The sequence below is a fragment of the Nothobranchius furzeri genome, chromosome 8, assembly GCF_043380555.1.
Source record: "Nothobranchius furzeri strain GRZ-AD chromosome 8, NfurGRZ-RIMD1, whole genome shotgun sequence".
NCBI classification, from domain to species: Eukaryota; Metazoa; Chordata; class Actinopteri; order Cyprinodontiformes; family Nothobranchiidae; genus Nothobranchius; species Nothobranchius furzeri.
This window is the reverse complement of record NC_091748.1, coordinates 56,027,860-56,053,927: the sequence shown is the minus strand read 5'-3', so window position 1 is coordinate 56,053,927 and position 26,068 is coordinate 56,027,860. Positions and strand designations below refer to the sequence as shown.

The window sequence follows — 26,068 nt, the reverse complement described above, 5'->3', positions numbered from 1 at the left end:
CATTTAACCGTTTTCTTTTACCAAGGAAGGACTGTGTCCTCGTAAGAAAGGTGCCTGGTCTCGTAAGACATCGCCTCGCAAGGTCAGGCGCCTTGACATTGAGAAACACCCTTAATCTGCACTTCACCCAAGTCTGCAGCGATGCGGACCTCGGGCAAGGGAATTTTTCTATTAAAATTAGTTAATTTTAGGATGATTAGTTGATGCTCTGAATGTTTTAGACAAAGCAGCAATGAAGTTACATTTATTTAAAATAATTGCTTTGTTGTTTGTTTGAAAGTTGTTAATAAAGGTTTTTGAAAAGTTTCACAGCGACTAGTATCCCTCCATGCGTTGCGATCGATGACGTAATGCTCCCTGTCTCAATTTGTCAATTATTTGCACACTTGTGTACTACGCACTCGAACCCTACTGCGCACTTTCTCCAAATGCACTTTGCTGAAGATCGCAGGGTGCCGTGTGAGAGGGATTGGGCCATAGACAAAGATTTTCTGCACGCGCCTGCATCTGAGAGTTGTGATTTGCTACGCAGTGGTTACGTGACCCCACATCCGCTAGTAACTACTGTTGCTGTCCGGCAGCCATGACAACGAGTTTAGGAAGTTAAATGGATGGAAACAACAGGCAAGAACAAGAAGATGTCCTCACTTAAACAGCACCAGAAGTCTCTCAGATGCACCGTGTACTTGGACATTTTGAGGGTAAGAACGTTTTGAAGCTGTCGCTTCGATGGGAAATTGAAAAACGACCTTTTGCGTGAGCTTGGGTAAGCTAGCTAGCAAGTTCACATCCTCTTTTTCTAAATCAGTTTGGTAAACCCGTCTCGCTCCGACCTGTTTTGAGGTGATGATTGCTGCAGAAAGCGCAGTGTTTTCCTTTATACTGGTTTTTATATTTTTGTTTGTTTATTACCAACAATAAAGAAAACAAAACAAACCGTTGCTTCAACACTCTTGAATTTAATCAAAGTAATTTAAGAAGCCGAATCAAGTGTGTTGGAGCAGGAAAACAACTAAAACATCTAGCCTAGTGAACTAGACCAAATTCTTGCTTTCAGTAATACATTTGTTTTGGTTTGGCTTGCCAGGCTAAAAACATGTTTGATAGCGGCCCTCTGGGACCACCAGGGTTCCCCATCCCTGGTATAGAGAAACGATGAGGTTAGGTGCTGCTTGATTAAAGGTGCAGTATGTAAGGATAAAGTGAGAATTTTACAGTTAGAAAATCCCAGAAGAGTCTAATGTTTCCGTCAATTTGGAAGGAAGGTTATATGGAAACATATTTCATATCCAGTCAGCTGCGGGGATTGTTAGTTTTTTTTCCCCTTTCAAAACAAAGAAAGGAGGGACGTAGCTACTGTTTACCATCAGTGAGTGTGGTTTTTTTTTGTCTCCTGTGAGCTAAAACTGCAGTGCCAACAGTTGTCATTTGACTACGGCTGGCAAAAAGATCCAGAGTTGTTTAAAGTGGTTGCAGTAACCAAATTTTACCGCAGGATGTTATTTTAACTTCATTTCTACATAATGCACATTTAACTGATGAGCTGCACGAGCAAGCAACTCTGAAAAGACAGGTCTTTGGTCAGACATAGACAGGCGTGTAAACACAAAACCAGGATAAGGCAATTGTTTCTGATTACCAGGAAAAATATATATAATTGAAACAACAACCTAAACATAAAAGTAGAGTTAACTTTACTGTGACAGAGTTTAGTCAAAAGTGGGAAAAAATATCCAAGGGATTTTTTTTGAGAGAGAGAGAGAGATATCAGGTAACATCCAGTCTTTAGACATGTTTGGCAGAGTTAACAGATAAGCTAAAATAAACACAAAATGAAAAATTTTATCTGTGTGTGTGGGTGTGTGTGCACGCGCACAGGTGACCTGTCCAGGAATGATTCTGCATAAGAGGAAGGGCATCTGCCTCAGTGTGCGCATCATGGGCCAGTACAAGAAGACTCCATGTGTACCTCCTGTCTTCCCTTTACTGTTTCACCACAAAATGTTTTTTATCAAGGTGAGACTAATAAAAATGGCTGCATGAAAATTAAGACTGCGTCCTTGTCCGGGACACAGAATGGGCATCTTTAGTTTAGAAGTAACTTTGGCAAGAGTAGGGAGGCTTGTGAAGCATTATAGGTTTCTAACATGCTAACATCTCATTCATAGTTTCATAGTTTTTTTATAAACGTTTACACCACTTTTCATTCAGTTGCTCACGGGCTGGCGATATGACCTAAGATCAATATTCTGGATTTCACCTCGATAACGATAAGTGGACAATAACTACAGGTATGCGCAGAAACTAAAGTTGTCCACTAGATGGGGCTGTCACATGTATTACGTTGAGTCACATTTTTACGTGACTCAAGGTGGTTCAGCTTCTTAAAGGGACATGAATGTTGCCAACCTACACACATCTTTTTAATTTTTATTATTATCAGATTTATTGACTTGGGAAAAATTTTCACGATGAGTCAAAATTTTCGATAACGATCAGTGTTCGATTTATTGCCTAGCCCTAGCTCACACATGAACTTGCTGAACTACTGTTCATCACACTTTAGGTTAGATTAGAGGCCAATCTTAATAATTTTTGATTGAACTTTTCAGTTAGAGGGTTTAACCTTTATATCAGATTAAACATACAACTATTCTTTTCTGAGGAGAATGCCAGCATTATATTTGAGCCTGTCAGCCTGCTCTTGTTATACGTATTGATTCTTTCTGTCTTTACTCTGTTCCAGACTTTCCCGGGTGTTGTTGACCCTGCTGATGTTGCTGACCTACTCAAAGGTAAACAGTCATCTGGGATTTGCTTTCTAATTTATTTGTCCTAAATTCTATTCTGTGCGAGTTTATAGGCTGTTAGCTGAGCTAGCGATCATTAGCTCACTGTCTGTTTATGCTTTCCTTCCTCTTAGCTGACACAACAATTTTTGAGCTGATTCAGTTGGTCCCTCCAGGTACGCTTTCTGATGAGGCCATATGGCCGCGTTAAGTATGCCCAATATTCAGCAATTACACTGGGAAGTCAGGACTTTAGCATGGATGTTTTTGGGTGTGTCTGCGTTCCTATTTCACTGTCTGTGCATGGTTTGTAGACGGGGAGATTCTAGCTACGATGGAGAAAAACAGCAGGGATTTCCTGTATCCTGCTCCCGGACGGTTTACCAGAGAAGACGATGCAGAGAGACAAGTTGTGATGAAAAGATCAGCCACCTTTCCTGTGAGCTGTTTTATGCTTTTAAAGCTCTCTATATATATTTTTATTGTTCTAATAATTACTACAAGCAAATGCAACTTTTATTGTAAAAATGTAATATGATAGCTGGTATTTTAAACCTTCCATTTGTTAGATGCTAAAAGTATCATCTTGTTCTAAAATCTGTGTGATGTGTCTAGTGAGAGAAGTTTGCATGCAAATAACTCCTTTGTATTTTTTAATTCTCTGGATCTGAAATTAAAGCCATTGTTTAGTAAATGTAAAATGTGAGAATTTAATAACATTTTTTAAATGGACAACAGAAAATATAAAAAGTCACTCCAAATAAATGATTTAGTGGCACCTCTGGCAAATGCAACACACTGATTCTCTCTAAAGACGCTCCATCCTCAGTTATTATAGTGGATTACAGGTCATTACGGATAATATTCCTAGCACAATACCAGGAAAGGATTTGCTATTTTATATATTTTAACTTTTATCAAGTCAGTTAAGCAAGATCTTTTTAAAAAATGTCCAGAGATTATAGAACACTTGAATTTCAGCACTAGGACACACAACTTGGATTTCTCAAATCACCCCATTTTACAAAGGAGGAAGCATATTCTTTTCAGGGAATGTCAATGATTTGTTTTCATCCTTTCTGTGATCCATTCTTGATTATGAACAACCTTAGAGAAGTCATCTTGAACTGAGGTTTATTGTTTTTCCTGGTCTCAGTTATTCATTCATCTGTGAGAGAAAGGTTTACTACTAAGATTATGTTTATGTATTTAGCATTTGTCCAAAGCAAATTATAGGTGATAATCAAGCCATCAGGTTGCCCTTGAGGCTAACAACAAGATTACCAACATCAAAAGTTTATGATTTTAAACTAAGATTATCCATTTGAGTTTTCCCAAATAAGAGAACTTTTGTTGTTTTCTGTCAATCTACATCTGATTGTTTCGCCTATCCTCTTCATTCATCTGCACTGAATGTATTAATTTTTCTTTAATTGTGTTTATTTTTCAGTTTTTCCTCTTTTTCCTCCAGGTCTCCGACATTTAAATGTTTTTAAACTCTATTCCCCTTCACTAATGCTTTTATGTGTTTGTATTTGAGGCCTACGTAGCAATTTAGATGTCTCTCCAAATGCCATATTATTTAAAGATCACTGGAGCTTTTCTCTTCTCTGCTGTTTGTTTCTCTCAGCTCAGGCATAGATTAAAGACTTGTGGTTGTAAATTGATGTTTCATGCGGTGCTTTTATGTGTCCTTTTGTCTTCGTCTTTGTTAAAGCTGTTGTTTTTGTCCTATTGTCCCTCTCCTGATAGGGAATCTCCCCTAAAGTGGAGTTTGTTACAACTTCAGTCATAGAGGAGAGCAACGGGAGGAACAGCTGGACTGCTTCAACTGTAAGTGTGTGTGTGTGTGTGTGTGTGTGTGTGTGTGTGTGTGTGTGTGTGTGTGTGTGTGTGTGTGTGTGTGTGCATGTGTGTGCGCGTGTGTGTGTGTGTGGTTTCTTGCTGCTACATTAGCATGTAAGTGTTGACCACAGCTACAGCACTGAAGATTGCTCTCTGGAGGACTAATGAGTGGTATCACTTGCCATCAAATTTGTCTGTTTCCACTATACATACCCATCGTGTATTGTTGCCATGGTGACTGCATCTATTAGTCCATACCGGCGGTGTTTCAAGGTTGTTTGTTCTCTTTGTGAATGTAATTATGGGGAAGCAGATCAGCGATGCTGATAGTGAAGCTTCTCACACGTGTCCTGGAGTTTTCACACAACTTAGTCAGATACCGTCTCTCCAGGTGGTGGGCTATTTGTCTTTTGAAAGCTCTACTTGAGTTTTTTTTTTTTTTTTACGTATAATAGTTTATATATTTCCATATTACTTTCATGTACTTTTTCTATTCATTTTAAAACGTTTCTTTAAATTTGGTTCTGTGCAGAGAAAAACAGACTAAATGTGTCGCGTTTATGCACATGCATTTCCAGCAAAGTAACACTGAATCCAACTGTGGATTAAAGAAACAAGATGAATGAAAATCTGTTAGAATCTGTTAACAGCCTATGATCTTTCATGCAGTGGTTGGCATGTTGCGCCAAACAGAATACTGCATCTCCCAGGTGTGGTAACCTAAGCTGGGCTATTAGTTTGAATGGGATGACACTGACAGCGAAGCAGATTGTCGGATTGTTCTGCAGTGGCCCCTCAGGGGGATGTCTGGATCAGAGCACCGCCGTGGTTGTCAGACAGTAGGATTTTTCCATTTTCTCTCTCCTAATGGCTTCTCAGCATAGGCATTTTCCTGACTACTTGTCTGTCCTGCTGAGAAACCGTGTTGTATGCTAACAGCTTTAGGAGGATGGAGACGCGTACAAACCTTTTAAACTGTACTTATCAGTATAAGCTCACATGTAATCAGTGGCTTCTTTGTTCTTCCCTTTTGCTAGCACTGGAGTCTATTTTTAATCTATTTGAATATGAGTCTGATAGATGTATGAAGCGATCTTTGCTCAGTTTTTGACTTTAAGATAAGAAAAGTCATGTTTCCACAGGTGTCAAGAAGTGGCATAAAACTAAGTAGATAGCCTAAAACAGATCGTTACTCCTTTTTTCTGAGGTAACATACGCTGCTCAGCGCTGATTGGCTCTGTTAGAAGGGTTATTTGCATAACCCCTGCTTCCCATGCTAAGGAAGCATGGGGCTGGCTGGTCAGGCTAGGTTCAAATAGGCACTAGTGTAAGGCCTCTACCTGCTTTACAACTTCACTGTGCCGGTAGCTCATATAAAAGCTAGCCATTTGCTTTTTCAGTTCGCGGCCATCAATAGAAAGTGCTGAAAGAAAACGAAGTTTGGTCTTTGCTGGCATCATTGCGGAGCCCATAAATAAAAGGAAGAGAGTCATGTTTCTGGAGGGGACGTAAAGAAAGTGTAAACTAGACAAAGAGCTAAAATCACTGTAAACACTGGCGTGGCCTATGCTCAAACCTTCTAAAAAGTAACAAGCAAAGTCCTAAATGTATTTTCTTTGTTACTGAACTATCAATAATCATACTGTCATGAAAACATGCAAAGTACAACACCTTGTCCGACAATGTCATCATCAACGCCTGGCGCAGGATTGTTATTCTGCTTTCAACCAGTAGGGAGGAGAAGTAGGAAACGTAATTATTACTTGAAAATCCTATCCCCTCAGCTGGTGTGTGTGTGTGTGTGTGTGTGCGTGTGCGTGTGCGTGTGCGCGTGCGCGTGCGCGTGTGCGTGCGCGCTGTTTCACAGACTTTAACACGTCAAAGGGATCTCTGTAAACACGTATTAGCAGCTCAGCCCCTGCGGGTTGGTGTGGTGAGCCTCAAGTTAGTGTTGCCATTTTTAAGCATTTAGCTTCAGAGGTAAAAGGCAGTGTATGGAGTATTAGCTTTGGTTTTATCAACATCCCAAGCTTTGTTGAATGTTCTCTGTATTCCCCCAAACCAAGAGGGAAATAAAGGGTAATCACATTAGTCAAAGGCTCTGTTCTTAGCAGGTGACAAAATTATTCTGTGTTCGTCTAGCAGGGAAACACTGATAGAAGAGCAGAAGGAAGTCAGATGTGCGATGATTAGGGGAAGATGGCATATTTGTGTTAAATCCATGATATCAGATTATTGTCAAATGGCAACTTTGATGATGATTTATTCATCATTAAATTTCTCTTAAAAATAGTTTCAATGTGCTGTCATTTTTCTCATTAGCATTTAGATTATCTTTGTTTTACAGCCAGTCAATGTCTCTTTATCACATTAGACTAGAGATGGCCATCAAATGCAATTAACATTTTATCTTAACGTATTTATCCCCGGTTGGCATTACCTGCAGGAAGTGAGATATTGCGTTGGAGAATGATGTTAGCGGCCATTAGAGTTATTAGAGTAATTCTGCAGAGGTTGTCTCCAAGGCACTGCAGGCTGCTGTTGTTGTTATTATAACACTTAAGTGGATTCATTTAGCTCATGACTCAATGCTTCTGTCCAGCAAGAGCAAGTCTGTCAAGAGTGAGAGCAGCCGCCTTAATGGCTAAAATGGGCAGTGCTGTAAGCTGCAGTCTTCAGAGAAATTTGAACTGCTTCGATGTTTCACATTAACGTTATGACTCGACAGCTAAAGCCTAATACAACATTCTTTTCTTTCAAAACAGGGGTGTTGTCTTTCCCCCACGAGGCCATCTTTAACCCCCCGTGGATGGCATTCAGTGAAAGCATCTTCAACAACCAGCGGACACGTTCCCAAATGTGATCATGAGAGTTGTGTTAAGTGGAAAGATGGGAAGAAGGTTCATGTTGAGGCTAAAATCACAAATTCTGCACCGTCAACATCCAGGTGTTCTCTTTTTGCATCTCCATCTGACTGCAGTCAGCTAAGAGGGAAGAAGGATAGAAAACTAAATGGGAGCAGAATTTCTGTGGATGCTGGGTACCAACAACCTACAGTGTCCTCCAGGAGCAGGTCCCTGTCTCCTTACACACATCGTAAGATGTGTCAGCTCTCTGAGGATGCCAGGCAAAGGCTCGGCCACCTTCATCTGGGTCCTCACCGCTTCAGGAAGGAAACAGAGAGCCAGCCACCATTCCTGGTCAGTAGCATGTACATTCTTACAAACATGAATCATGGTGGTCTGTTTAATGCTGTTCTCAGACAGGTTTATAAGATTAATGGAATCTCGAGATGCTAAAGTACAGACCTCAGTAGGAGCTTCCCCAAATTTAACCACCATGCACACAGATTAAGTGGAGGGCACAGAAAGAGGGCAATGTTCATGTTTTTACCTAGGATTTTAATGGATTTGAAGTCATAAATGTTCATCATCTAAATATGCAGAGAAAATGGTCAAATCATCCTCAGTAGGAGACTCAGGCAGGCTTTAGAAACACACTCTGTGTATTTAGGCTACAACGGTTAGCAGCTTAATTATGATTCCATCTCTGTTATCAGAAATGTTCATATAAAAACGAGTGACTCTCTTATTATGTAGCTTTGGGGTGAATAAACTGTTAATGGAGAAGACCAACACAGGCACTGCTCTGTTATCCTTCCCCTCTCAGCTACCCAGCTGTGTCTCACATCAAATCTGATCCCCACTTATGGATATCAGAGTACATTTGGATGCTGTAAATAGAAGACATGAGTAGGTACCAGGTTTGTGTTTCGTCACACACTTTAGCTGAATTTACTTGGTTGTTTAGGGTGAGAGCTTGCTTTTCTGCGTCTGTATTTCCTGTGGGGGTGATCTTCTTCCTCTATAATTAACCCTCATTAATGGAGAGTCAAGCCGTAATTAACAAATAGACACCTAATGAAGTAGTTTAGCTTCATGGTGAGTGCATTATCAGTGCACATTTCAAAGCTTCAGTCGTCGCTTGATTGTGGAGAAAATACATCCTTGTAAACGACCCAGTTTATTTGGTTTGGCGATGGTTGTTGGAGAAAAAAATATTGTTTTCCTTGAAGCCCCGTTGTGATCTTCTTGGGAAATTACTTGGGACGGAGATGACAGATGAATAGCACAACAGTGAGCTTTTATGTTGCACAAATTGAAATGTTCAGTTGGGATTCATATTCTGTTGATTTCATTTAAACAGTGCAGCAGAAGTAAGTAAAGTTTATTTATATAGCACAGAAAGAAAAATCACAAAGTGCTTCACAAAGATCATATCAAGTCATTAAATGATCATACAAACAAAACAGCAAACTATTCTGAAGCAAAGATGAAAAATAATTAAAATTAGAAAACACAGCAGATTAGAAGCAGTTTTAAATAAATGGGTAAAGTTATAAAATGATCATTAATCTAATTACAAAAATATCATGAAACAAATGAAAGATAATTAAAAAGTAAATTTACAGGTGAAAAAAGGGGAGGAAAACACTAAAGATTTAAGTAAAAATAGTTTTTAACAAAAGGGTCTTCAGCTGTTTGTAAGGGTGTCCAGACTGTCAATGCTATGTAAGGATAAAGAAAGCATTCCAAAGTTGGGGTACAACACCCTGGAAAGAGCGATCACCTCGACTTTTATATCTGGTCTTTGGAACTTCTAGAAGGTTCTCGTGGGTGGACCTTAAGGCTCGGGTTGGAGCATAAGGCTTTAACAGTTCAGTAATATAAGGAGGAGTCTGACCATGTAGAGCCCTGAGAGTTATAGTAGGATTCTAAAATGAACTCTAAAGGTAATGTGTAACCAGTGCAGAGACACCAGGATAGGAGTTATGTGAGCTCTTCTGTTTGTTCCTGTTAGGAACCACGCTGCAGAGTTCTGGACCAATTTAAGGAGGTCATAGGCTTTTTTGTTAAAACATGTGGAAAAGGGTATTCTAGTAATAGATGGGAGGAGATAAAGGCATGAATAATCATCTTAAGTTCATGTTTTGAAACCAACCTTCGCAGTTCTGAGATGTTTCTCAAGTGATAAAAACAGTTTTGGACCAGCATTTTTGAGTGGCCTTCAAGAGACATTTGACTGGTCAAAAACACCTGTTTGACTTGTGGGTAGAAGATAAATCACCAAGTAGTTGACTAATCAGAGGAACCATGCTCTCAGGGGAAATGATCCGACTGTTAAGTCTTTAACTGAAGGAAGTTATCTTCTAGCCAGAATAGCGTACCTGTTTTTTGTTGTGGCGTTTACAGTTGTACATTTTGGAGACTTAATTTGTTGTTTATGCTGAAAACTCACCAATTTACAATGAAAATTAAAACAAAGCTGCCAGTAAATCTTGTTTGTGTTGTAACAGGTGTCTGGCTGCAGTGCCTCTGTGATGGGAACGTCTTTTTCCTCGCCAAGTGACAGCACGCATCAACGATCTGTTAGTTTCTCAGCTGATCTTGCAGGTAGGCCTGAAAAGCTCAAAGCCTTCTGTTACACAGAATTCATCATGACAGTATACAAATAGCATTTAGCGCTTGTTGATAAGAGTAGCTAAATCTTAATATCAGCTAGATGGCTTATGCCTCATGAAAAATGTCAGCTGATCTGAGGCTTTTAGCAATATCATTGTGCAAAGGGGGAACATTCAGACTTGTTTTCTTAAGTTATAATAGTTTCATGGTTGATACAAAATATGTTCGTGAAGTTATTTGCACTAAATTTGTCTCACATAGAGTGATTTCTGCAGTTTTATTCTTGTCAGTTTCAGTACCTTCCAAAATGAGTTGTTTCAAGACTCTGTCACTTTAAGAAAACAAGCTAGAGCTGGCCACACCTACCCCTCCCCCGCTCAGGTCACTATACGCTGAGAAGATCCTATATCCAGGAGGGGCTCAGAGTAGAGCCGCTGCTCCTCCAGCAGCACCTCTCTCATGAATGTGAGAGGAGGTTTTATTCCGCTTTCGCTGGTTGTGATGTCACAAATGGGGATTTTTTTAAATAGCTTGTTTAACTCATTCACTGCCAGCCGTTTTCTGATCAGTAAAGCCCTTTGCTGCCAGTGTTTTTCAGCGTTTTTACTGTTTTTTTAAGTCACAGAATGTTGTGCTAATGATGATGTAAACGCCAAAACTAGCAAAACAAAAAGGAGACTCACCTCTTACATCAGGAAGAATCCGCGCTTTTCGAGCGTTATCCGTTCTTTCATAATCCGTTGTCGAATTGTGATCGGCAGAAGCTTTTCCGGTTCGCGCCTCACTTTTTTTTACAGCAGCGGCCCAAAACGATCTCCTAACACATGGATTTTCTGCTTCCTGATCACATGACGTGTGACGTACGCGGATGAAGATCGGCTTTAGAGCTGAGAAGTTTGTTCTCACGGTGCGGGGGCTCGTTCCGACTCCCACACAGTAAAAAAAATGCAAATGACAACTTTAGTCGTCATTGGCAGTTAATGGGCTAAGGAGCATAGAGGTGAACATAATTATCTTCTTTTTTCTTATTTAACACAGTGAAGTCATTAGATGTTTCTTTACCTTCGGCTGACATGTTTCGGCCGGAACTTTTGCCTTCGTCAGAGCCGCCAGCTGTTTGTGGCGTCACTTCCTTTTATGTGCGGGCAGCAAAGAACGATGTCGCCCTCTGCTGCCATCATCTTTCACACTGATAACACAGTCCTATGTGTGATCCAACGTGTAAACACTGTCATCTCTGTTCATGCTTCTGTATTTTTGTCCCGTATTTATCATTTGTGTGCTGTCCCAATCCATTATGTGATTTTTCCCTTGTGCAATGGTCCGTTACCACGGATTTTTTTCATTGAACTTTCCGCTTCCTGTTCTGCTGCTCTTGTATGCCTCGGTTTTGTCTCTTTCTCACACTCTTTTTGAGAGGGCAGTAGAGGGCAACATCGTCCTTTGCTGCCCACACATAAAAGGAAGTGACGCCACGAACAGCTGGCGGCTCTGACGAAGGCGGAAGTTCCGGCCGAAACATGTCAGCCGAAGGAAAAGAACATCTAATTATTTCACTGTGTTAAATAAGAAAAAGAAGATGATTATGAATCAACACACAGAACGAATATGCAGAACAGTGGTGAACATAGTTCTTAAAACTAAACACTGACAAAAAACAGATGAATGGGTTTTTCCCACATTTGCTAATAGAGGTAGAGACCAACATGGCAAAAAAGAGGTGCAAAAGGTGAGTTTTGCATAATATTTCCCCTTTAACGTCTGCCACACAATTATGGTTTTGAGCATTTATTTTGCAATTATCATCATTATAACTGAGGAATCTGTTTTGCTCTTTATCTGTGTCTGTCATTTGTGTAAAGTTATAACAGTTTCTTGTTTTTGAATAGATTCTTCTCTCCTTGGCAGTTACAGACCAAGAACAGTCGGAGTAAGTATCACATAGTATTCTACTAATTGGAAATCACACTGAGCAACTTTCTTGACATAAACAATCCTTAACGTCACAACATTTGTTTGTTTATTTTTTCTGAAAACACATATTCAGTCTGAGGCCGAGTCCACATGTAGCCGGGTTTTTTTTTAAACGAATACCCGCCCCTCCAAAAACTTGCATCCACACCATCTCGTTTAAAAAGAAAACTCTGTCCACACGTACCCGGATAAATACGTTGTTAAGGACATGCCAGACCTGTAGGCGGCAGTACTTCCCCCGTTCTTAACCTCGTCCTTCGTCTGTGGTCTTCCGCAAGGAGCAGTAATTCCGCTTGCAAAAACAAACAAGCAAAAAGCGCTTGGACAATTGATAAAGCAAGCGCAGCTCTGAGGGCATCCATGCTGTCGGCTAGTGTAAACACAGGTCGCACACGTGATGTCAGCATTTTTTGTCGCGGAAAGTGACGTTGCGGACCTTAAAACTCCGGTTTTGTCCGTCCACACGCAGACACCCAAAACGGAGAAAACGCAGATCTTCACTTTGGCCGGAGTTTTTAAAAAGATCCGTTTTCATGTGAAAAAAACTCCGTTTTCGTGTGGATGACAGGCCAAAACGTAGAAAAATATCTACGTTTTGGCAGATCCCCGGCTACGTGTGGACAGGGCCTAATACAGATGTGGACAAAGTTGTTGGTACCCTTCGGTCAATGAAAAAATGCCCACAATAGTCACAGAAATAACTTGAATCTGAGAAAAATAATAATAAATAAAAATTCTATGAAATCTACCAATGAAAGTCAGACATTGCTCTTCCATCATGCCTCACTGGAATTATTTACAAAAATAAACTCATAGAAGAGGCCTGGACAAAAATGATAGTACCTCTAAAAAAAGACAAGGGGGCAAGTTAATTGAAGTTGTGTCCTCTAATTGGCATCACAGGTGTCTACAATCTTGTAATCAGTCCATTTATAGGGCTCCAGGAAGTCACTGTGTTTGGAGACGTGGTGTGTACCACACTCAACATGGACCAGAGAAGGTGAAGGAAAGAGTTTTCTCAGAATATTAGAAAACAAATTATAGACAAGCGTGTTAAAGGTAAAGGCTATAAGATCATCTCCAATCAGCTAGATGTTCCTGTGATTACAGTTGCACATGTTATTCAGAAATTTTAAATCCATGGGACTGTAGCCAACCTTCCTGGGTGTAGCTGCAGGAGGAAAATTGATGAAAATCAAAGAGAAGGATAATCCAAGTGGTAACTAAAGAGCCCAGAAAACCTTCTAAAGAGATCCAAGGGTAACTTCAAGCTCAAGGAACATCAGTGTCAGATCGCACCATCCGTGGTTGTTTGAGCCAAAGTGGACTACATGAGAGACGACCAAGGAGGACACTATTTTTGAAAACGATTCATAAAAATGCCAGACTGGAATATGCCAACCTACATGTTGACAAGTCACAAAGCTTCTGGGAGAATGTCTTAAGGACAGATGAGACATAAAGGGAACTTTTTGCTGAGGCACATCAGCTCTATGTTCACAGATGGAAACATTAAGCATATCAAGAAAAGAACTCTGTCCCAACTGTGAAACATGGAGGAGGCTCGGTTATGTTGTGGGGCTGCTTTGCAGCATTTGGCACAGGGTGTCTTAATCTGTGCAGGGTACAATGAAACATCAAGACTATCAAGGTATTCTAGAGAGAAATGTGCTGGCTAGTGTCAGAAAGCTTGGTCTCAGTCGCAGGTCATGGGGTCTTGTGACAGGACAATGAACTAAACCACACAGCTAAAGACACACAAGAATGGCTAAGAGGAAACCATTGGACTATCCTAAAGTGACCTATGACCTCAATCCTATTGATCGTCTTTGAAAGGAGCTGAAACATGCCATCTGGAAAAAGTGCCCTTCAAACCTGAGACAAACGGCAGCTGTCTGCCAATTAGGAGTGGGCCAAAATACCAGCTGAGAGGTGCAGAAATCAATGTCTGACTTTCATTGGTTAAATTTCATATAATTTTTTTTTTACTGTTGTCAGATTCAAGTTATTTATGTGACCATTGTGAGATTTTCATTCAATGAGCAAAGGGTACCAACAATTTTGTTCATGCCTATATCTAATTCTATAAACTGTCAACTTTTCACATATTTATTATCAATATATTATCTTTACATGTAATAATTGTTCAATGTGCATATAAAATATGTTTATGATGTCCTTGTTCTTTAGAACAGTGTGATTTATTAGTAAAGCCTGAGTTTTTTTTTTCATAATCAACAGAATGTATTTTTTTTTCTGGCTCACTTATTTCTTGAATTAAAATCACTCTTAAGGGAAAAACAGAAGTCAAATGAAAAGTTAAGACTTTTCTAGGTAGAGTCGACTGTGCTAAGGGTCCAGTCACCTCCAGGGACACCGTCTAGACATGAACCACGGATCAAAAGCCCTGTAAGAGGTTCCTCCTCACCTCAGCTCAGCCTAGAGGTGTCACACTCCGCAAGGCCTTTGAATGTCAGCAGCCAGTCACTCAGAGACAGGTAAACCCCCTCACTTGGTCAACATCTTACATTTTATTGAACAATTCAAATCTAAGTGGACTTTCATAAATGCGTCTGTTCAATTGTAAAATATTGCAGTGACCAAAAAGCATATTTATTTTCACCACACAGCAGCGTCACGTGCATTTTATACCAACAGTCACATAATTATTAGGGATGCACCGATGGATCGGCATTTGATCCCAATCGGCCGATAGCACCCCTATCGGTTTTGATCGGAGTTTTCAAAATAGATCAAAGCAGACGATCAGCAGCCCATTTTAGATTAGGTTACATTTCCTTTATTCCCAGATTGTGTAGTTTGTAGCACTCATTATAATGTTGTAGAAAATTTCTGGCCAATCCACGTGATCGGTATCGGTGATCGGCAGCAAAAAACCTGATCGGTGCATCCCTAATAATTATCACGCCCATCAGAAATGATTTGTACACCTGATGCTGAAAACCAGACTGACTGTTATCTCTGTCACACCCAGACATCAGCAGCGGTCCTAATCCCACTTTTTTGTTGTATTTACTGATTTTGTCAGGATCCATCTGTGTACATAATTTGCGAATGCGCAAAAAATCTTGAAAGCAAAACCGGCACCTGTGTGAGCTCCCAATTATCATGTGGAACAAATATAAAGCCTTCCCACGAGGTGCTCTATCCACTGCTGCTGCGGTGCACGTCTCTGTGCGCACACACACACACACCTAATCTTTAATTTTGATCACACTCGATGGCCGGGATGAATTCCCCTCAACCTTTTAGATTACAGAGGCTGATGTCTTGTCATGTTTGTTCATTACTGGCAGAGAAGAGAAAACAAAGAGGAAATGGTATTGATTGGTGTTTCAGCTTGACACTGATGCATTTGACCTGATGTACACTTGAATACGCTCAGAGAGACCTTGTCATCAATCACAGCCGAGGCAAGCGTAACACGCCGATGGGACCGGCGTTCCGTTCTGTTTGTTTCTGCATCTGTGCTCCCCTCCGCTCAGTCCATAAGTAAACATTAAAATCAATAGACAATCTTAAACTGAACAGCAAATTGCAGGAAATGAATGATACTTTTCTCTCAATTGGAGGCGCGACAGGATTTGCCGGGCAGGAGATTAGAGTTGGCCTTAGTAGATTCCCTCCGACGGGGAAAGGGACACGTCTTTGCACGGATCTTTGATGTAGAAAGAAAATGACAGATGCCAGTGGTGGCTCTTGGCCCTCTAAGCCTCGGAGTCTCAGTCTATTCATGTCTCTATATGATTTGTCCTTGATGACTTTTTGAAACAGGTAGTGAGTTTATCTGATTAGCGATGAAAAGCTTCTGTTCTGACACTTAACTGCCGGACCAGGACACAAGTCAGCCTGTCAGTCATCTTTCCTCCACTCTACAAATAGACAGGGATGAGAGGCAGTATGGTGCGCGTTAAGCTTTGTCTATTACATCCTGACAATGTATTTCTATAGAGCACGGGCAGGAGATTAGAGGGAGAGTTTAGACTTTTTGGTTTAAGTTATTGGAGCGGTTAAGTATTTCTTTGTGTTTGCATGCAACTAAGTAAATGATATTTGAGGTTCATATTTGTTTTATTAATGGTATTAAGCTGAGTATGTTACCGCTTTATGCAAATGTTTCAGATAGTTTAGTATTTAGTTCTAAAGAGGTTTACTGACTATTTCCACAGATTATGTAAAGATTATTCTAATTTGAGTACTTATTTGTATTTTACACACAAAGAAGTGGAATGTTACTACAGAAAGTGGGACTCAAAACTCTTAAAGGGACAAATGAAGCTTCATCCTTGACCGGACGCCTGCAGCTTTCCTTAAGGAGTAACCAGTCTAGTTCAAAACCCACTCATCCAAGTCCTTAGCTCATATTTCAAAATTCAGAAGCAAAACTCAGAATGATAATCCAGACGCAATGGGCTATTTTAATGGTTGTTTATTATCATTAAGCTAAGGTTATAAACCGCATCCGGTCCCACTCCTTATCTTTGGTTACAGCGCAGACTAGTGGACATAAGTGGCACCTACCAGAACGGCTCAGTAAAGCAGAGAAAAGTTGGAAGTGTTTCTCAGTTCTGATGCCTTTTTGTTATACCCTAACTTACTTGTCAAATAATTTTTTTTCTCCCAATATAAGACACTTAAGTGATTGTATCTGTGACCCACCTCATGCAGAGGCAGGGTAAGAGAAGCAGTATGAATTATTCTCTGAACTGTAATCACATTGCTTTGTGGTGAATCTTTCCCTCGTGTTTGGGAGAGGTATGTCCCTGGACTACAGCAGGACAATCTGATGGGTAATTATCATACAGATGTGACTAAAATCATTCTGTTCTATAAACTAGGCCTACGTATTGGCCTGCTTCAGAGCTAAACATTCAGTTGAGTGCATCTCTGTTGAGCTCTGCAGAAGCCTGGTAATGAGTCATTCATTTCAGTTAGATGTGTCAAAGTACATGTGCAGCAGATGGGATCAGAAATGGGAAAATATGGACAGAACACACGTTTCTGGGTTTATATTAACTCATCTTAATGTGGTTAAAATTGTCTCTTTTTCAGATTTCAGAACAGTCCCTCCTATTGGGAGCAGATCCATAGCAGGGTTGAAAGGATTCTGCAGACGCACCAAACCACCTGGAGCCACTGAAGCCGAACCCTTTCGCCCAATAATGTGACTGAACAGTCAAGATATCAACAGTGTTAATAGGACAGCAGTCTGCTTCACAAACACTTTATCACACTAGCACCAGATTAAACACATTTAAACAAATCTTCACGTGATTTTAAATTCCAGACATTCCCAGCACAAGTTGCTTGTTTGTCCTCGTTACTCTGAAACAGCAGGAAGTTTGTGGAGGTTATGTTCAAACGTGTAGCAACACAGCTCTCCTCCCACCCATCAGCTGGGTCGTGCTTTAAAAAAAATCCCCAAACTAAGCCGTCGTCTAATTTCTCTAAAGCTGTCTGAAATTGGCTCGAGTATATAGAAGCAGCATTTTGTGTGTGTGGGCAGGAGACGTGTCGGATGTAAGCTGCAGCTGTTAGGGGCTCGTCTCTTGTTACACACAGGTAGCGAAGAACCACCGCCGGGAGCCCTGGGCTACGGGAGACTTGAGAAGATTTGAGGAGGAACAAAAGTAATCCTGAATGAAAGAGGAGAAAGAATTCAAGCCTTCAGCTTCTTGGTTTAACACAAAACATCATCCGTTTGAACTTTGTCTCTTGTTCATTTGTATTGATGTGTAATTCAGCCTGCAGGGCCTTATCGTCACATTAACTACACCTCAGAAGATTTTAAAATGACACTAAGGACATTGTTTTACAGCAGTGGATAATTACTATTAATCATGAAAGGACAAATTATTTCAATTTTCTTTAAAAGCAAAAAAATGTTTCTGCACCTGTCACAGACTAGTGAGCTGGACATAAACCTTTAATATTCTAAATCTGAACAGGTTACCTTCATAAACATGTTTTCTTATTCTGCATTTCAGGACTTTTATGGTTTAAAATCCAGCTTCAGGACTGAAGTCCAGTGTTCCAAACATGATCCTCCAGATAAACCACTTAGTCAAGAATGGTCACGACAAACATATTTTATCGAATGATTTCAGAGCATTTCTTCTTGTTGCAGCCGTAAACAGTTTATGCCGGTGTAGTCTGTAGTTTTAAATGATTGGGATTACATGTCAGTATTTAGGTGTTCAGCTTCACTTCTTATGGAATTTATTCTTCTTCTTGTTCCTCTTGCCAGCTCCGTGTGCTGCTCGTTCTGCCATTATCTGCTGATACTTCTTTTTGTTTTTGCTGAAAAAAGAGAAGGAAATGTTTGAATTTGGGTTTTTAGGTGTTTCACACAGGAATCAGACTGCACTTCACAGGACACCTGATTATTTTAAAGGGTCAACTAGATTTTATTACAACAAACACCTGATGAGTTACATCTCAGGAAGGTTATTGATGGCATTGAAAATATTTCCCTGTGTGCCATTTCTACAAGATGCCACCTTTCTTTAGTGAGGCTGAGTAAAAGTGTCCGGCTGATATCCACAAAACTAAATGTGTTCATTCAGATTTTAATAAAGCAATAAAAATAAATCTTTGGACTGTGGGAGTTTGTCTTGGCAGTATTAATCTAATCTGTAATATATTAAAGGCAGCTGATGTACTGCAGGGTGTGACTGGGACACCAGCTCTTTACCAGTACTTAGTTTGTGTTTAATCCTCTTGCACACGCTTTAATCCAAAGGGATTTACAGTTTATTCTAACTGCTGTGGGACCAAACAGAGCTAACCACTGTTCCACCAGCAGTCTAATTACTGCACTCCTTAGTGCCTTTGGGCAACACATCACCCACCTGAGTAAGTTATGTTGGACAAAAGCACTTGCCAAATGCATAAATGTTTATTTTGAATATTTAAAGCTTCATGCTGGTAATAAATTCACCAAGAACTTTTTTTCTTCTAACTTCTTTTGTAAAAGTCAGAAATGTATGACACAAGTAGTGTGCTGTATATAGTAGGGATGCACCGATGGATTGGCATCTGATCGTAATCGGCCGATAGCGCCCCTATCGGTTTTGATCGGAGTTTTCAAAATAGATCAAAGCAGACCGATCAGGTAGGGTTGTCACGGTAACCGGTGTAGCGGTAAACCCCGGTAAAAAAAAAAGTTGACAATAATAATAACCGTCTTGTTTTTTAAAAAACTATATTATCTCAGTGGATTACCGTAGGCGCGGTGACCCTTACCAGCCACCGTATCATCTGCTGAAGTTGCCGGCGGCACATGCACGCTTTGTTGTTTACAACCAAAACTTTCTTGAAGCTAAAGCTGAAATAATGGTCAAAGGAGGAGACGGCAGTGCTCAGGACATTTATTATCCCTCAAAGAAGACAAAGTCGAAAGTACGGGCATCTTTTAGATATTTGAAGAATGCCGAGGGACAGCTGATAGAAGATGGCTGTCCTGTTCGCAGCAGCAGAAAAAGTGTCTGTGAAAGGCAGCAGCGCTTCAAATCTCATGACACATCTGCGTGACCATCACCCACAACTCTACAGTCAACGCAAGGCAAGCTAACGTTAGTGTTTTAGCTAAAATGCGTGATCCGAGGATTTGGGTTGAGGGAGAATGCAACGAGTCGCTATATAAAGCAGCCGCAGCGCCGCTACCTGCATATAAACCGTGTCGCGGACACCCCCATGTTGAAATGACGCTATGCATTACGGGGCTCCCAGGGGCAGATAAGAGTTGGTCTGTCTCCGAGAATAATTATAAATTTAACAATGATTACTGCCTGATGACATTTTCCCAAATCTGCAAAGCTCACTGGAAGGACACAAACCGAGGACAATATTTTCCTGATATAGGGTTTATTACTCAAGTAAGGGTAAAAAAGTATCTGATTAGAAGGCTGCTTGAGTACTGAGTATCATCTGAACTAATATTTTTAAATGATGACATCAAATGGACAAAAAATAAGAAGTTATGGGCAAATATTGGGGAAAAATGTAAACAAATAAACAACATAATTACAAAATAACACATTTTAGGCTAAATTTAGACACAAACTGAGGACAATATTTTCCTGATATACAGGATTTATTTAGTTGTCTGAAAATGTAACACGTTTAAAAAAAATACCGCGATAATACCGAAAACCGTGATAATTTTGGTCACAATAACCGTGAGGTTAAATTTTCACACCGTGACAACCCTAATACAGACCATTTTAGATTAGGTTACATTTCCTTTATTCCCAGATTATGTAGTTTGTAGCACTCATTATAATGTAGAAAATTTCTGGCCAATCCACGTGATCGGTATCGGTGATCGGCAGCAAAAAACCTGATCGGTGCATCCCTAGTATATAGTTATTATAGTTTATTATTTTCATCCTGCGGAGGTTGAAGCTGAGATCAGTTCAAATTAAACTGCGTGACGTTCATCTAACTTACTGTCTGAACTCTGCATCAGCCAGCAGCTCCTCCACCATGGTTCTCTTCCTCTCCTTCTTAGGAATACGGGAATGATAAAAGTCGGCTGGGTTGTCCACCACTGTGCCAATCTGCAGTGTGAAATCACAACAGCCACAGCTTGTGTTGGTTAACCAAACTGCCAACATATTTGGGGAATTGAGCATTTTTCTGTTAGAAGTCAGAATGTGAGGGATTACACTGACCTGGAAATATTTGGGGAAGCCATCTCTGTCGTTCTTCTTGTAGAACCTCTTGCGATCCAGAGATCCTCTCATCTTCAGGACTTGGAGGTCTCCCTTCAGCTCCTGCGTAAGCTCTGGGGCTTTCATATTAAACCAACCGTCTCCTGTGGATTTCTCCCTCTCTGCCTGGAGGAAAATCAGAGACAAGGACATCAGTGATTTTAAAAGAACACAAAAGCAGCTGTGATGACTGCATCCCTGAGGAGGGTTAGAGGATAAAATGCTTCATTACATTTATGTAGACTTTCTGCAACTTACTCTGTGTTTGAGCTTCAAGGCATTTTTCGATTCCCTATATGGAGGCACTGCATCCTTCTTTTCAAAGTCTGGTCCGATTACACTTTTCTTCATCACCTGTAGATAAAACTAAAAGTTGCAACACAGAGCAGCACAGCATTCCATCATACATGCTCAATGACTCGGAAAGAAGAAGGTCAAAGTCAAGATAACAGGACAGAAACTATAAAAACTTGAAGTTCATAATTCATTCTTCGCCTCAGATCACCTTCACAGAGAGAAAGAGAGGAAAAAATCAATCTCTAATTTACCTCATCGTGGTTCTTCTTCTCCTTTAGCTTTTGCAGTGAACTGGAGACGGGTTTTGATTTGCTGCCATCAAAACTGATGTACAAGCCCCCGAGCTCCTTCACTCTGATGCCGGGGTCAATACGGCTGGACAACTCTTTCCTGAAATTAATAGGTGGAAAGAAAAATCCTTAGGAGCAGCAGTCGTGTCTCATTTCTCACCTCCGCACGTTTAGAATATTCTAGAGCAGATTTTTTATAAAAAAAAACAGTGAAAAGATCAACAGTGGGCAGACGCCTTCATCAATCTGATCTGCATATAAAACAGCTGTTAAAGCCCACTCAGCTAGACAAATGTTTTTTTAGCTTGTCCCATATTCAGTGTTGTGGCATAAAGCACCCAAATCAAGCAATAAACTGGTCATTATGTGGAGCCGTAAACAACCCCCAATGTGGTGCAGATTCAAAAAACAACAACAGTCAGTGGGCCTGTAACAAATGAAAACCATTTAATGGCTATTATCTGGGATAATGCTGCTCATGTCTGCATGATCATCCACGTTTTCCTGCAGAACATCTGAGAGATTCCACATGTGCTTTGCAGCGTGAGAGAAATGTAAACACAAATGCATTTAATCTTTTTAAAGAGCTTTGGGGTTTGTTTGTTTTTACCCTCAAATGTGTCTTTCCCTTTTTACTTTCAGAATCTTTTATAATCTAAAAATCCACCCACAAGGTTTTTCCGATACAAACTAGTCTGTTTGTTTTCTAAATCGTCAAGAAACTAGTTTGATTTTAATGTCTTAATGAGTTTTTTATGCGCTGCGTGAATTTTTAAGCAGAGCAGAAACAAAGTGACTCCATTTGATGAAAACCTCTCGGCTCTGCAGTCTGAAGATGCACAAAAATCTGTAAAACACTTAAGTAAAAAAAAAAAAAACTAAAGTACGGCTGCAGATCCACGTTTATAGAAAGCGTGTAGAAAATCATCTTCTGTACTCACATGTGAGAACTTCTACATGATAAGAGGATATTTGTGTCCTCGTCATCATCATCATCTCCCTCTTCATCCACAAACTCCTCCTCTTCCTCCTCCTGTTCAGTCCTTTTATTGGAGGCCTCCTCTTCCTCGCCCCTGTAGTATTGTTCGTCAGCGTCCTGTCCGGGACGAGTGTCGATCATAAACAAACCATCAACTGATGAAGATGCTGCTTCTAACTTATGGGGAAGTGTTTTCTTCTCCTCTTCCTCTTCAGACATTTCACTCTCCCTTTCTTCATCAAACTCATCATCATCATCGTCGTCGTCGCTGCTGTCCAACAGGCTAATGGGTTTTGTTCTGTGAGCATCTTGGGCCTGCTGCTCAGAGTCTTCTGAGATCGTGTGCTGCTGGTTGGATGTTTGGCCCTCAGCCTGAACTTCACAGATGTCAGCCACCTGCTGAGCATCGGTCGTCAACGTGCCGTCAGCTTCCTGCTCCACATCGAGGCCCGTTCCAGCAGCAGCTTCCAGCTTCTCTCCAACCTCCTCTGTCATCTCAGAGGCCCTTTCACATATCGTTGCCGTGGCAGCCTGGCTGGGCTGTGGATGCTCTGATGGAGGAACTGCTTCCTGCATCATTTCCTTCTCTGAGGCATCTCTGTTTTCATCTTCAGCAGACGGCTCCTCCTTCTGGTCTTTGGTGATCGCTGCAGGCTCACTCACAAAAATGGATGCAGAAATTCCCGCATGGTAACTATCTTCAGGGATGCTGGTGACCTCCTCGTTTACATTATTTATATCTACTTCACTGGAAGGTGGTTCGATCTGATCTTCTTCCAACAGAGTGCACTCGGCATCATCTCCAACCATTGTGCTTTCTAACATGGAAGTATTTAGTGAACTGTCCATAGCTGATTCTTCTACAACAACGACAGATCTCTTTGCAGATCGTCTTGACGCTGGAGCCCCGCGGCTGCTGGTCCCTGAACCTGCACGGCTGCTGCAAGGTGTCCCTCTGCTTCGGGTGGAGCATGGGCTGCTCACCTCTGAATCTGAATCCACGAGTTTGCCACCTGAGGACCGGCTTCTGATCTTTTTAAAAGGGCTTAGACTGTAACAAGGTCCAGACTCAAATCCTTCAGAGTCACAAGACAGGGCTTTGGAAACATCTGCAGGTGCTGCTGCCTGTGCCCTGGCTGCCCTGGTTCGTCGATGTATTTGAGGAGAATGCGGACTCTCTGACAGCTCGTCTAAGTGAATGGGAGCAGCACGTATTTGCCTCGTTGACACCCGCCTTGAGATGCTGGAGTTGCAGCTCTCATCTTCTGAGAGCTCAGATTCCACGTTTTGTTGCTTGACAGATCTGGTGAGAGCAGTTTTCCCCTGACTTCTAGTAACTCTCTGGGATGTGGATGCTGCAGAGCTGCAGGATGCCGTCTCGGGCACCATGTCAGTTTTGACATCAGAACTTTGAGAAGCCGTTTTTCTTCTTGTGCTCCGAGTGGCTCTCTGTGCAGATTTAGATGCTGACACAACAGAGGAGCATGACTCCACTTCAGATATCTCCTCATTTTCCTGATGTCTCTCTTGGGTCAATCTTCTCCCTCTGGTCCGTGTTACAGGAAGCTCAGAGTTAAACACTAAGGAATAGACGGACTCCACGTCAGACAGGTCAGCCTCGTGAACAGAGCCCACTGGGGTGGAGGGCTGCTCTGGACTGTGGAGTCTGGAGGCTCTGGTGCACCTTTTCTTTGAGGAGACAGGAGCTTCCGGGAGTCCTTCCTTCTGCTCATGCTCTCTGCAGGACTCTCCCAGCGTCTGCTGGGATGGGCACTCTACCTGTTTAGCTGTGCTCCTGGTTCTTCTACCTGTGGATGGGGTGGCCTGTGAGGCAGGATAATGTTATTAGTAAGAAATCACACTCTGCCTTCTTGTTGAGCAATCCAAGTAAAACCAACTTAAGAGTCTTTTTTTCTCTATTCAATAGCTTCAGAAACTGGGTACATTTAAAAATAAAAACATTAAATAGAAATAAGTAAGTCAGATGTCATTTACAATTACAGCCAGGGGCGGACTGGCCATCTGTGGATTCTGGAGAAGATGACGTCAAAGTAGTTGATTGGCTGAACATGAAGCTTACGGAAGTTACGTTATCACGTTATGATTTTGAATGGTCCGAACAAATTTGCTGTCGTAGTCTTAGCAGTTGTAGTTCTGTAGTCCAAAAATCAACACTTTTTGGAGAAAATATGTTTGAATTTCTAAAGGAAATGTAAAATATAAGCAAATGATAAACGGTGACCCTCAAAAGCAGGGGGGCTGAGAAGGCAAGAGAAAATAAATTGCGGGCATTAGATGCTGAAGCCTCTAAATGTCACAAATTAACTGACATATTTAGCAGCACAGCCAGAAGCAGCACCTCGCAGCAGTGAAGAAGTCAGGCAGATAGCTACACAGCAACATGCCAGCAGTAATGAGGGACAGAAAGATGCGCTGGTTCCTCGGGCAGATCCAGGGGAAGTAAGTATGGAATGTAAGAGGAGAAACATTTGCAAGGATTGCAATTTTATTTTATGATAACAGCAAATTTTCAACAGTTTAACTGTAAAGGGCCACATGTAGTGGGTAATAAGAAATATGTTGTGGTTTTACGTTAAAAGGTTGGTAGTAGTGTTACAGTTAATGCTCACAAACTTTGAAAATCTTAAATACAGAAGTTAAATTTGTAATGTTGCATTTTCATTTAGATGTGGTATTATTTGTGCAGTAAGAAGATCAATTACTGCATATATTATGAAGCTTATCAGTAATACAGCTTTTAATACAACGTATAGTCAACATTAGCACTGTTGCTATAATTTTGATGGTTTGACCACATATTTTTGCTGCCGAATTTCCGCGCGCCGATTACTTTGGGTCGGCGGACCTGGTCAAAGTCCAGGACTGTTTTTTAGTCCCAGTCCATCCCTAATTACAGCCCACATCTTCTTCAATGCACATCTACACCAGTGACTGAGGAGAGAAACTACTATTAGAATGCTTTAAGGTTTAAAGTTTTAAATGTAAATTAAATAAAAAACAACAGAAACCGGACTACTGAATGCTAATAAAGGCGATTTCTAATCCAGCACTGATCACCTGTTTTAGTTTTATTTGTGTGAATAAAGTAGACCGGATATGTAGTTACTAACAACTTGAGGCTCTTCAATTGATTTTTAATTAACTGATTAAAAGTAAACTCACGCAACAACCTCTTATCCGCATTAACCATTGACTAACAAACTGTTTATTCAGCACGGCCTGTTTTTGTTAAACTACTGAAACATTTACAGAAAACTGGTGCTGTGAGACCACGTGACGTTCCAGCAGCTCCGCTGCCCCCTGACACGTGGACGCTTGTAACTCCTCACAGATTAAACCAAACCTGACCTCTAAATGTCCGCAGCTCGTCTGTGTTTTACACGTACCTGGGCTGCAAGTGGCTCTTCCTGATTTGTTGTATTTGAAGAGTTTACGCACGCTCCTCTCCTGGTGGCCACCATCTTGGACGCGTTAAACTTCTTTTCACTTCCGGCTCGACTCTCAGGCTAGTTAATCGATAGACGAAAAGCGTAGGCCGAGTAGACGAAAGCAGAGACCATTGTGACTCCTTTACTTCTTCACCCGAAGTCAGAATAATCTTCGTTCGTTTCGTTTTTTTCATTCAATCAATCAAATAAAAGTTACATTAAAACAATTCATGTTCACAAATAATCAT

General features: G+C 40.9%; 2 protein-coding genes across 5 annotated transcripts; one reads left to right on the top strand and one right to left on the bottom strand.

Moving 5' to 3' along the window:
• Positions 1-401: 401 nt before the first annotated feature.
• Positions 402-17,647, top strand: spata6 (spermatogenesis associated 6). 3 transcript variants are annotated; one of them, XR_001573877.3, is made up of 11 exons: positions 402-701; positions 1,879-2,016; positions 2,747-2,795; positions 2,924-2,965; positions 3,104-3,228; positions 4,542-4,622; positions 7,400-7,834; positions 9,991-10,087; positions 11,986-12,026; positions 14,442-14,568; positions 17,144-17,294. XR_001573877.3 is itself a non-coding variant. In XM_015971359.3 (11 exons), exons 1-11 carry the CDS (start codon positions 612-614, stop codon positions 17,229-17,231), a joined length of 1,350 nt encoding a protein of 449 aa, XP_015826845.1. In that variant the 5' UTR covers positions 402-611; the 3' UTR covers positions 17,232-17,647. The 3 variants fall into 3 exon arrangements, 2 of the variants coding, with proteins under 2 accessions (XP_015826845.1, XP_070410244.1); XM_015971359.3 differs by having other exon boundaries at positions 14,405-14,568; positions 17,144-17,647; XM_070554143.1 differs by lacking the exon at positions 17,144-17,294 and having other exon boundaries at positions 14,365-14,529.
• A 515-nt stretch (positions 17,648-18,162) lies between these two features.
• dnttip2 (deoxynucleotidyltransferase, terminal, interacting protein 2) lies at positions 18,163-25,921 on the bottom strand. Of its 2 annotated transcripts, none has more exons than XM_015971357.3 (7): positions 25,779-25,921; positions 22,334-24,195; positions 21,354-21,492; positions 21,064-21,171; positions 20,767-20,931; positions 20,543-20,652; positions 18,163-18,391 (listed from the first exon to the last, which is right to left on the bottom strand). In XM_015971357.3, exons 1-7 carry the CDS (start codon positions 25,851-25,853, stop codon positions 18,295-18,297), a joined length of 2,556 nt encoding a protein of 851 aa, XP_015826843.3. In that variant the 5' UTR covers positions 25,854-25,921; the 3' UTR covers positions 18,163-18,294. The 2 variants fall into 2 exon arrangements, with proteins under 2 accessions (XP_015826843.3, XP_015826844.3); XM_015971358.3 differs by having other exon boundaries at positions 21,064-21,159; positions 25,779-25,919.
• Positions 25,922-26,068: the final 147 nt, after the last annotated feature.